Here is a 12236-nt window from a genome sequence, read left to right as displayed (position 1 = left end):
ACAAGTAACTCTTAAATGAATCTTCAGAAATTTATGCAAGAACATGAAGAGTTTCCACAAGAATAATCATCAGACCCATAGCCTTATCGTGAAAAATAACTTGGCTGCAAAGGAGACTACTGCTTGACAGAGTTCAAGTTTGTTATTTGATTCTTGTCCAAATTCAGGGAATCTGCCCATCATAGTTAGTTTTTGGAGCTTTTAATCACACATAGGTGCTCCAGATGATAGAGTTATATTTACCCTGATAACCTCTACTCCACATTTACAATTAAAAGCTGTTTATGTTTGTTTAGAAAGCAAACTCTAGATTAGAGCTCTGGTTCCTGCATGTAGAGCTGCTTGGAGTGACAAGGCTGGATTGGAGGCAGTGGGAAGACTCTGCATGGAGTGAGCCAAAACATTAAAATTGATTGAACTTTTGAGACTGAAAATTTGCATTCAGTACTGACTTGATATGAGTGTCACGTTAGCATGCACGTTGTGAATCATAATCCAGAGGATTGCTTAGAATTGGAGCCCAGGGTTCAAATGGGAATTATTCTCATTTTTGCTCTCTGCTTATAAGCCATGGTGGAAAGCAGAAGTGTTGAGGTAATACTCTCCTCCACCTAATGTATTGCAAATTTTCTTGGAAATTGTGTCAGCAATAACTAAATAATGTGATATTTCTTTGTTTCCAATAATGAAATGATCTCCCTGTGCTTTTACTTGCTGTTGTACACAGGAAGGAAAACAGGCATCACTTGCAGCTGATTTCTCTATCACTCAGTTTAAACATCTGGGTCGTTTGCTAATGGTGCATGGAAGGAACAGTTACAAACGGTCTGCAGCTCTCAGTCAGTTTGTTATCCACAGGAGCCTGTGCATCAGTACAATGCAGGTAAATGGACTGTCATGAGGGTTTTTCTAGTGGAGAGGTGAAAAAGCCAAATCAAAAAGTAGAGGTTTTTCATTTTACCCTTTCCTAAAGGGTAAAAGTGTTTCATTCTGGATGCAACTATTTATTTTCCTGCAAATTTTCATGGATTGGAACTTAAGGTTGTTACTTTTATTGAAAACACACAAGAAAGTTACTGGTATTGGGAAAACAATATTCTACCTTAGAAAACACGGCTTTCACGCAGCATGTCAGCGCTGTTGTTTAGTAATGGTGGGAAATACTGAAAATCTGAAGCAGGGCAATACTCTCAAGGCCTCTGTTGAGTAAGTGCACTTATTTTCAGGTGTATTTTAACTTCAGTTGCACTATTTGAAGCCCTTATTTAAGCAACTGAGGAGGACCTGGCTCAGACCTTGATGAGGTTACCCACAGCTCAGTCTCGTGTGCTGTGAAGTGTTCATCGGAGCTGTGCTCAAAGGCTGCTGAAGCTCCTGTTAACCTTCCCAGGTACTCAGCAGCTCACTGCAGCATCATGGAGGCATTCTCTTCCTCTCTGTTTCAAAGGGAACCTTAGAAATAGATTTGTTATTAACAAAATTTACATTGCTCATGTGCAGAGCCTCAGTGTAACAAATACACAATTGCCAGTTGGCAGGGAGAGCTGAAAGAGATTTTAAGAGTTTTAAGAGTCTTAGCTGTGTGACTTGAGCGAAAGTCAGAGTGAAGAACAGAGATTACTCTTTGGGAGCTGCATTTTCATGCCAGAAAGTACTGATATATTCCTGAAAAATCCTACATGCTTTTTGAGCAAAATACTTCGTATTTTTGAGAAGGCTGGTTCTGCCTATTCCCCTCTTTGGAATAAACGTGTTGGAGAGGGATGCACAGAGACAAAAGGTTCAGGCTTAAGGGGCAGTCTAGCTTACTCTGCAGCTGAAGGCAAGAACAGAAAACAAACCCATAACTTCTGACAAAAAAGAAGTCATAGTGAACTCTTTGGAGTTTGTATTGGTGAGTGTTCACTCTTTTTATGATGTGAAGGCATCATCCAAGCATAAATAAGTACACATCTGCTCTTCACATCTGGATCAAACCAGTGGCCTGTGGAGGAAACTCTTTCTGTTACATTACAAAAAGTTTTCCAAGTCCAGCTCTCCAGTGTTTGCTGTTAAACATCACTTTCATGCAAGATTTGCATAGGAATAAAAAGGGTTGATATTACATTCTTCTGTATTCATTTCAGGAACTCGGAGAGCCTGCTGCAAGTATGTTCCAGTTTGAGCAGAGTATATTTTTAAGCTGTTACTGCAATATCTTAACACCTGAGAACCTTATTTCTTTTATTTTCTAGGCTGTTTTCTCATCAGTATTTTACTTTGCTTCAGTTCCTCTCTATCAAGGCTTTCTCATCATTGGGTAAGAGCTCACTTTTTACTACTAGTGTGGAAAACCTGTGCACAATGAATAGATTTGGGTTAATTAATGCACAGAGCATGCACATCTCCACTCTGCATGTTTCACAGCATTCCTTAAGACGATGTATGTGGTCCTTGTCCCCCTTCTGCTCCTCTGCACTGAGCAAAGCCACTGAGCCAGTTACAGAAAGCTTTCCGCAAGGACAGTTTGTCACATTCAGAACATGAGAGGCAAGCCATCCTCCCTGAGCTGTTGCCTTGATCCTACTAAAAAGTAGAGGGACAGTCTTTGTGCTTTGGTGCCTGCACAGCAGTAAGAGCCAGTGCCCAATTCCTCATAGCGTCAGAAGCAGGGAACAACCCAAACTTTTCAACAGGAGGAATGAGTTCCTGTCCCAGATATACTGGGATTACACTTGTAATCCTATGACTTTACATTTTTGAGTACATAATTAAAAAAAAAACAAACAGCAAATTCATCTCCATTTCCCCTGATGCAAACAGGATGAAGCCTGAAGTGTAGAGCAGACTTTGGGGTTTGGACAGGCCTGTCCTTGGCTCCATTAACACCAATTGCAATACTTGAACCAATCATCTGTGTATGAGGGTTTCTAATCAAAAGCCATTCAAAAAGTAAATCCTGCAGGTTTTTTCTACATGCACAACTCCATTTGCAAGTTTTTATAACATGTATGTCACTTGGCACTTCAAGAATATTGTATTTCCTTTCTGAAGACTTGCATTTCTGTTTGCTCATCTACGCCTTAAATAATTTACTGGTCTTCTACCTTCTTGCCAGGTACTCCACAATTTACACGATGTTTCCAGTGTTTTCTCTAGTCCTGGACAAGGATGTTAAATCTGAAGTTGCAATGTTGTACCCAGAGCTCTACAAAGATCTTCTTAAGGTGTGAGAGACTTCTGTTTGTCTGTTTTAGTTTAGGGCAAGATGTTCATCTTGATTTGAAACTCTTCAAATGTGTAAAGTCAAACATATTACCAATAGATACAGAGCCTTATCATGTGTTTTCAAGCAAAATTGTTTTAAAGGCAAATTTGAATCAAGAGATACAACCAGATTTCCTGGCAGTTTGTTATTGAATGCTACATGAAATGCAATTTATTAAAAACGGCTGGGAAAATAGAATTTCCATTCTGTGGGAAATTCTAAGGATTTAATATTGCTGATTTGTTCCAAAATAAAGGGGAAAGAGAAATTGTTGGGGATTTGGCACTATCCTGAAGCCAGAGAAGGGGGTGGGGAGGAGGGATATGCTCACTTGATGGAGGGAGGAGGTTATCACATAGTTTTTTGAATAGAAATTTGTCTTGTGGATGATCTAAAGGGACCTAAAGGTTTGGTTGCTGTGCCATTTTTGTAGCTTTAACATGAAAGTTGGGTCCTTCTCATTAAAGAAAGAAAACTTAATTTGATATTTACCATGGAAATATCAGGAAGGTAAATCCTGGCTTAGGTTCCTTTTGTTTTCTTTAAGGTATTTTTTTATCTCTCCTGGAAAACTGTGAATAACTGGGGTATGCAGACTGGCAACATCCTTCTTAACAGAAGGAAAGGGTGGACTGAGTCTTCAACAGATCCTTTCCCTCAAGGATTTTTGTTAAACAGATACTCTCAAAAGCAAAGCCTGTTTTTCCAACAGCCTGAATAAGGCTCCATCTGGTTTCACTTGTATGTTGTCTCTTATGTCATAAACCACTAATTCTCCAACCATCCTTAGGCCTGGTCTAAACATAGGGGGGTTTTGTGCTGGTATAGCTGTGTTGGCTGGAGATGCTTTTTCTTAAAGAAAAAAAACCTATCTGCCTTCAAGATGATGGTGATTTGTGTGTGTGTGTCTAGAAATAAAATATTAATATGTTCATATATATGTGTATACACACATCCTATATTTCATAGTACAATGACTAAACTCACGAGACTCTTGGCATTGAATTAATTGTGTGTGCAGTAAGGACGAGGTTGTACTGTACTGTACAAGCAGTGAGCTTCCACAGTCCCAGGCCTCCTTCATCCATTGTGGAAAAATGAGAGTAAAGACATGGTACCTCAGGGCTGGTTGGTTCTCTTTTGTCAGTTGCTGAGTTAATCTGTCAGTGAATGTTCATAGAAGAAAACCCCAATGGCACTATGTCTTTTTTTTTCTTCTTTCCCCCGCAGGGACGACCATTATCGTACAAAACTTTTTTAATATGGGTCTTAATAAGCATCTATCAAGGTAAGAAATCAACTTCTGCTTGTGCCTTCAGATGTTTTAATGAGTACAGAATATCTGATTTCTTTGTATTGCAGGAAGTGAAGTAAGGGAATTTAGCAATTCTTCCTTGGGTTAATGAATATATATTTTTTGTCTCAGAAAATCTTGGTAGCATTACCAAAGGAAGGAATTATCTAAATCTAAATATTGGCAGCAACTGGCCTACCCTATTGTAGGCAGCGATGTAGAAGTTCAAAGCATTGTGCCTCTTGCCGTTAGGACCATCATTTGTAATTCTGTGCACGTTCCTTTTGGTGCTTTAATTGCTCCATCGGTAGAGTAGAACCTGTGACTCTTGCTTTCTTTTGGGAGAGTTTTGCAAACCTGTACATTAGACAGGTTAAGTCAGCATGCAAAGTACAGAATCTGTAGCTTTGTGTATTTTTATTTAAACCGTGTGTAATAGAAGTGGCAGTAGCTCTAGCAGGTCTTTTCTTTTGTCTATCTTTTATCAAGTAATGTCAAAGTCAAATACTTCCTATAAGATTAATCAGGGAATTATGGAAAGCATGTAAATAACATGGAGCTATAAAGCTGAAATGGTGATATGATTCTGTGACAATATTTCGTGTTTTCCAAAACTTCTTTATGAAAAAGAGTCAGAATAAATGTGCCAAAGTAAGCAGATAATTCTTACTGATTTAATGGATACAATCATGCTCAGTAGGGAGTGAATCCAAGAATATGAAACCTCTGTTAGCATTATTTTCTGAAACCTAATGTGGTAGAACCCTACAACAGGGATGATGGTCTTCTGGTGCTATATAAATATGATGGCAAAGCCAAGGCATTTATAGAAAACTCACAAGTGGTGGAAAGCTAAAGCCGGAGGGTGATGCATTGAGGGAAAGATTTCTTCTAGAGCTAAGACCACTATCTGGTTACAATATTTGGTTAAAGTGACCTCATTTCTGATGTGCTAAATAACTAGAAAACAGCAGGCCAAACAATTGGGCTAGTTACTAGCAGAGATGAGCCTAACCAAAAACTTGAGTAGACCTAAACTTTGGAAAGTTCACAGCTGGATTTGAACTTTGTGGCTCAAACTCTGGTCACTTGCAGGTTTTCCCTTCCGAAAAGAGCCTAGTGTGATGGATGTTGGTGCAGATTACTCATGCTGCTAACATGAGTTATTTGTGCAGGTGGCTGTGTGGAGAGTTGTGAGCATTCCCTGGCCAGCCAGAATAGGAGCACGAAACAATGCATCATTAACAGTGCTTTAATATGTACTCCTTTTAGGGGGAAGTGTAAAAGGGGAGAGATCTTGGCCAAAGTAGTGCAAAGAGAAGCTAACTTGTATCCACTGAGCTTTTCAACACCTTGCTTCCAGCTGGGCACTGAGGCAATGCAGTAGGTTTTAGAAGTATTTAATATATTTTAGCTTCTGAGTAGTGACCAACTGCTTTTCTGGGAGAAAGATAGAGTTTGGGGATGTTAGAAATCTGCAGCTGCCAAAATAAGCGTGTATTAATTTCCTATCTCCATGTGTCTGTGAATATAATAGACTGTTACAAAAGTCTGGGCACCTCTGCTGTAACTTTTCCCTGTCTTCTCATCAGTTCTGTCGCCTAAATAGTAACTGATTTGTTGTCATTACATTAATCAGATTTCGTGAAAAACACTCTCAAGACATGTCTATGTTTCAGCCTTTCCAAGACCTAAGGGTTTTACAGAGGGCTTTAGAGCTTAAACTGGTGTTTGAATAAAAGACCCAAATGTTCCATTCCCTTGCAGGCAGCATCATCATGTATGGAGCACTCCTCCTCTTTGAATCTGAATTTGTCCATATTGTTGCCATTTCCTTCACTTCCTTGATTCTCACTGAGTTATTGATGGTGGCGTTGACGATCCAAACGTGGCACTGGCTCATGATAGTGGCTGAGCTGCTTAGTCTCTCCTGCTACATAGCTTCTCTGGTCTTCCTACATGAGTTTATTGGTAAGGTTAAATGCCTTTTCTCTAATCAGTTAGTTTATAACCTGAATAGTAACAGGACTGTAAGGAGCTGAATTGAGCTTAAAGGCTGATAATGAAGCCAAAAATAATTACAATGACAGTATTTCAGACCTGAGTAAGCTGTGTTATTTGAATGCTCTTTAAAGGCATTTTGTGGTTTCTTCTCACAGCAAAATGCTGCAGGAGGTAAAGGTGGTCAGTAGAGTATGTGCTGCCCAGTGAATGTCATCTGTACTTTCAGAGCTCCACCACATATCAGCTGTCATATACAAGTATTCTTCAGTTCCGTAAGGGACTGAACTTGGGACTACAGATAGAAACCTCTGTTGCTGGTTTGAAAGATCTCATCTTTTAACTGGGTGAAGGAGCTGCCCCCTAAAACTTATTTTGTCTCCTTCACTGGGGCCCCTCTCTTGTGGGTTCACTTGTTGATTGGTGGGGCTTTTTTAGTTGCCTGAAACGAAGCTAATCCTTTTCCCTGTCTAAAGGAAAAGGGTGACAAATTCCAGCTTCCCCCAGTAGCTGTCTAGTTGCAAATATCAGATACATAGGGTTTCTTCCAGTGTTCATGCAGAAACCACAAGATGTCACTGCTTCTTCCGTAAAGCTCTTTGCTAACACTGAGGACAATGAGGATAACTTTACATTGGGCTAGATCTGCATCCCTTGCATGTGGGTATACCAGCTTTATTTTGAGCAATGCTTCAACTATCTTTGCAGAGATTCTGAGGTATTATAACCTGTTCCCAGGATGTACTTCCCATCTTCCTTGACTTTGTGCTCTTTTCTTTATACAGATGTTTACTTCATTGCGACTTTGTCGTTCTTGTGGAAAGTCACAGTCATCACTCTGGTGAGCTGTCTTCCCCTCTACGTCCTCAAGTACCTGAGACGAAGGTTTTCTCCCCCCAGCTATTCGAAGCTCACGTCTTAGGGCTGCTCTCCTTGCACACCAGAGGCAAATATTGCACATGGCTGAGAGACAAAATCATGTAGTTGTTACTATAATGAATGTCTGATATTTGCATAAGGATCATGTGGTAATCTCTATTACATGCTGCTTTATTGAAAAAGACTTCACAGCTGCTGTGAACGGAAACCTAATGATAAAAGGGAGTTTTCTGAGGGTGGAGGCACTTGTTAGTTCATCCAGTCCTTACTGCTTTTGTTCAACTTAACTGGGGTCAAATGCATGTAACTGTGATGATGGGCTTCTCATGCATGGTTAAAAGTATCTGAAAGCTGCTAACTGACCTCAGAATTCACATTTGAGAAATTTGTTCCTTTTTTAAGTATCTGTGCTGTTCCTTGCATTGTGTTATGTTATTTTATATTATTTATCTTTTCGGTTCAAGTAGTTACATTCTTCTTGCATCTTGGAAATCCCTTAATGTAGGTGACGCACTATACTGCTGACAGCTGATTCCTGATTTATGGCATGCTGTTTCCATAATGGGGCTCCAGCATGTCGGATCTACACACACTTGAGAATCTGAGCGTGTTTGAGATCTTCCTTCAGTTGAAATGTGGTCACCCTAGTGATTTTGGAGGTATACAGGCATTAATAAATACAGAGAAATGCTAGTCCAAAATGAAGAAATTCAGTTTTGTTTAGCTTTTGTGCTTCCTGTTAAAAGGAGCTGGTGATATAATAGCTTTACTTGGTGTTTATTTGTATAGGAGAAAATTATCTAAACTAAGGCAAATCCTCTTTGGGAAAGAAACTTGCAGTTGATCAGACTTGAAATGTGTTGACAACGTGAGAAGAGACTCGTACTGTTCTGCAGACAATGTGGCAGTCGTGTCTTGAATCCTTGGAGACTGAAAGGAGAGGTCACAGAGCTGCTACTCCTCACAGCTACATGAAATCTGTTTCCTGTTAGGATGAAACTGTGAAGATGAGCTGCAAATAAGCTGAGGCACTCCTAGGTGGATGTTGTTCATGACATACTCCCTGCAGAGAGGCAGTTTTTTACTTGCTTTGCAGTTTTGCACTTGCTTTGCTCTAAAAACTGAACTTGAATCACAGAAGTGGGATTCATATGAAGGTATTAAGCTCATGTACCGAGCAATTTTATGAATTTATTTTTCATTTTCAAAAATTAAACTCAGCGAGTTCTGTTTTTATAATAAGCTTCGGTCCACGCTATAATACCATGAGGAGAGCAACACGTACGTAGGCTGCTCAGGAGAAGGACAGAGTTATGGGAGCCTTTTGCAGTTGGGCCCATGCATCAAACACGTATGAGCTTTTAGTGGCAGACATCCTCATCTAATGGCTGTTTAGTCTGTGCTAAATTAGTTGCTTGCTGTCTCATTCCTGCATCATAAAAAGCACTGTTGGAGCTGGCACTGTTTGGCACCGTTGTTGGTCGACTGCATGGAGGGACCAGGAATGGCAGAGCCCAGGGCCTGAGCTCCCCTCTCGTTTCTCAAGGCAGCTCTTCCAGGCCAGGACAGTCATGCTGGTGTGAGGAGCCAAAGCTCCATGGTCGTCTGTGTGCCATGCTGAACCTCTTTAATGGGCTGCCAGCTTCCATTGCTATTGCTACAGGCGCTCCGCTGTCGCAAGCAGCACAATGCTGCATTAAAAAGTCTGATGTGAAAATCTGTGGAAAATGGGAGTGTTGTTTTAAAAGAGCTGGAGTCTGTGTTGACCCAGAGTGGGTATGGCTTGAATTTTCAGATCTAAGATAGCCGCGGCTTATGTGGTCAATGTGTGGTAATTGCTCCGGGGGATGTTTTGCACAACCTGACCTGCCTTGCTTGATCTTGGATCCTGCGAGTAAATATCAAAGAGGAGGGAAGCAAGTTCCAGAAGATTTAGAGACAAATTAGATGTGCTTCTTAATGTGTGTGGCTCGGGGGAGAGGAAGGTACAAGTCCGTATGACCTTTTCGTTGTTTCATGTAGTGGAAGCCCTCCTAATTCAGAAAATTATGTTTCAGGATCCTTCAGGAGTAAGAACAGCAAATGCTCTGCAATCTTAACTCGCTGGTTTTTCTTTTGTGCCACTCTTCTGATAGGTGCTTGTCTGAAGTCCTGATACATAGCAACCACCTTCAGAAACAACCTGCAGCCTAAGGAAAGCTAATTCTTAGTATTGACTTTTGTATAAAATATGCCTCTTTTCTTGTCTTCTTCCCGCTCCTAAAAATGACAATATGCATTTCTACTTGACACACGTGTTCATGTGGGCCCCAGAAGTCCAATATTCCCAGTGATTTGTCTCACAGAGGAAAAGCGGTGCCTGGACAGCCCATTTGCTTGGGGAGTTGGGCTGGCAGCCTTTTGTGAATTATGCCACTTTGCCAAAAGGATACTTAATGTTGTCTTTAGTATGACTTGCTCCAGCTCCTGCATAGTGTCAGCCATGCAGGTGCTCTGGAGTTCCTCAGTCGGCATTTGGTTTAAGCAGATTTAAATACAAGAATCAAGAATTTCTTTTGGCTACTCCTTGTGGCTGAGAAGTCAAGTCCCTCTTGACTGTTGGCAGACACATTGCATACGCGTCTTTGTAAAGCCCTGTCCCTATCCAGTGTGTATTAGGAGTTAAATGTCCTGCAAGAATAACAGTGCCATGCTACTGTATGTAAATATTTGGGACGTATAGATGGTAGAAGTCACTGTCTCCTGAAGTCAATACAGTTTACACTGAGTGGACCATATTTGCAAAATATTAGCTTACACCAAGAAAGGGAGAGAATTGTGATTTCATTTATATTTATTGAATCATAACTATAAAAAGGAACTCATATTTAGTGAATAGGTAGTAATGTATAGCTGTGTTTTGGGGTGCGAATGTTCCTTTGCAGGTAGTTTTTTGCACAAGGTTGTAAATCCAGGAGGTAATTTCTGTCTGGGTGTACACTGCATCTTTTTAAAGCAATTGGAAAATTGAAACTGCCATTTAACAAACAGCAGGAAAGAGGAATGATTGTTGTATTTTTCAAGTTTAGCACTTTATGTCTGCAATCTATTTCTCTTAAGTTATTTAAAAAATGTTTTTAAAAGCAAAGTTTAATACATATGTTCATACTTACTGTACATTGAATAAATGGATTCTCTGCTGGAAATAGAATCTTTTTCTTCTAGTAAGCTCCTAATTTGTGCTTTTTGGGAGTGAAGCATTGCTTTCTTCTATGTAGTATCTTGTTTGTAGCCTTACTTAGTATTCTTCCTATTCCTTTTTTTTGTTCTGGTTTGCGTACTGTAGCAGTTCATGTAACCTGTGTGCTTTGGAACTATGCTCCAAGTGATGCTGTAGGATAGCAGTGTATGTCTCTCTTGCTTCCCATGGATGCTTAGGGAAGCCCATGCTCCGTGCTGTGCTGCTGCAGTGGTTAGTTATCGTGGAGGTTTTGTGACATGCACTGTTTTCTTCTTGCATCTCAGCAGTAATTCAGATGCATTGTAATCCTCTTGTTTTATTTTTTTCCTTTAACTATATTTGTTTCCTCCACAGAGCTTGTCCTGTTTATCTTGCAAATGTTCATTTTGCTCAGCTTATAATGCAACATTCTTTGTTCAACAGCAGCAGCTTAAATCTCTGCAGGGTCTTACCAGAACTGGGCTGAGGAGTGATAAGTGACATCTCTGGTGTCCCCTTGGTGTTGAGAACTACGTGATGAGAGCTACAGCTGTGGCTGGACCAAACAGCAGCACCAAAGGTGTTGTTTTAATGTGGTCTACTGTCCTGTCACAACTAAACACTATGACAACCTCATCCTCTGCAGTTGCTGAGGAAGAATTTGCTATAGTTGAGCTGTTTGTCAGGGAGGCGCAGAACATTAGATTTGTGAAGCCCTAAAGCTTGTCTTCTGGGTTTGTCTTTTAAAGAAAGCTGCTGCACCATCTGATGCATCATAAATCCTTGGTTTGCAGAAGCAGTGCTCTAAACCAGGTATGTGAGCTGCTACTGCCTGCGGCTCACCATCACAAGTTCTTTGGACACAACTGTTTGGATGGGGTTTGACTCATCTCCACAGTTGCTGATGCCAGTCCAGTGCCCATTAAAATCTTCAGTGTGAGCTGAATGGGCTTTCATTTATTATTATTTCATAATTAATAAACTCTGATTTGCATGAAATCCTGGGTTCTACAGCTTTGCCAATATGGTCCATTACTACTGCCTACTACAACCTGTGTACTTATATGCCTTTGAGAACATTTTTAATTGTTACAACTGTTAAAAAAATGTTAATTTCATTTTTAATTGGGGAAATGGATTATGGTGTCAAAATTATATTTACTGTAATGCCAATGTTTTGTACCTGTCATCTAGTTAAACAATGTGTACATACTCTTGATTCAAGAGAAATATGAATGCCAATTATTTATTGTTCTGTGGAGTTATATGTTGCAGATGTGTAAGATCTTAAAAGGGAATGTTGTAAAACAAGGTGGAAAAATAAATTTTATGCAACTTCTTTACTTCATCCGTACGCACCATGTATGATGCACCTGAGTTAGTCCTGGCATGATCAGTCCAAGCTGTGTGTAAACAGAATTGTAAGTGCGTAGGTCAGGTTGCACTGTGGCCTGTTAACTTCTCTGCCTGGGGAATGAGTATCTGAGAAATGATCTGTGCTTTCTGCTGATCAGTGTAGACCTGCTTCATTAAATTCTTTGCTATAAATAGTTTCCTAAGAGTCACTGCAGGAAGGGTTTGAGGGTTTCTTTTGGGAGGGGTTGATTGGGTTTTAT

General features: G+C 40.2%; 1 protein-coding gene across 1 annotated transcript in view; it reads left to right on the top strand.

Moving 5' to 3' along the window:
* Positions 1–11968, top strand: part of ATP9A (ATPase phospholipid transporting 9A (putative)) — a 62664-nt gene extending 50696 nt beyond the window's left edge. The window contains exons 23-28 of the mRNA XM_062613949.1: positions 728–883; positions 2235–2299; positions 3098–3206; positions 4478–4535; positions 6309–6512; positions 7328–11968. Of these exons, the coding sequence (XP_062469933.1) occupies positions 728–883; positions 2235–2299; positions 3098–3206; positions 4478–4535; positions 6309–6512; positions 7328–7464 (729 nt within the window). The 3' untranslated portion in view covers positions 7465–11968. The remainder of the gene's footprint in view (positions 1–727; positions 884–2234; positions 2300–3097; positions 3207–4477; positions 4536–6308; positions 6513–7327) is intronic.
* The last annotated feature ends 268 nt before the right edge of the window (positions 11969–12236 follow it).

The sequence above is a fragment of the Pezoporus occidentalis genome, unplaced genomic scaffold (assembly GCF_034315485.1).
Source record: "Pezoporus occidentalis ecotype Australia unplaced genomic scaffold, CSIRO_AGI_Poc_V1 ctg171, whole genome shotgun sequence".
Taxonomy (NCBI): Eukaryota; Metazoa; Chordata; class Aves; order Psittaciformes; family Psittacidae; genus Pezoporus; species Pezoporus occidentalis.
Note: the sequence above shows the minus strand (reverse complement) of the source record. Positions and strands in the feature narration are given on the sequence as shown.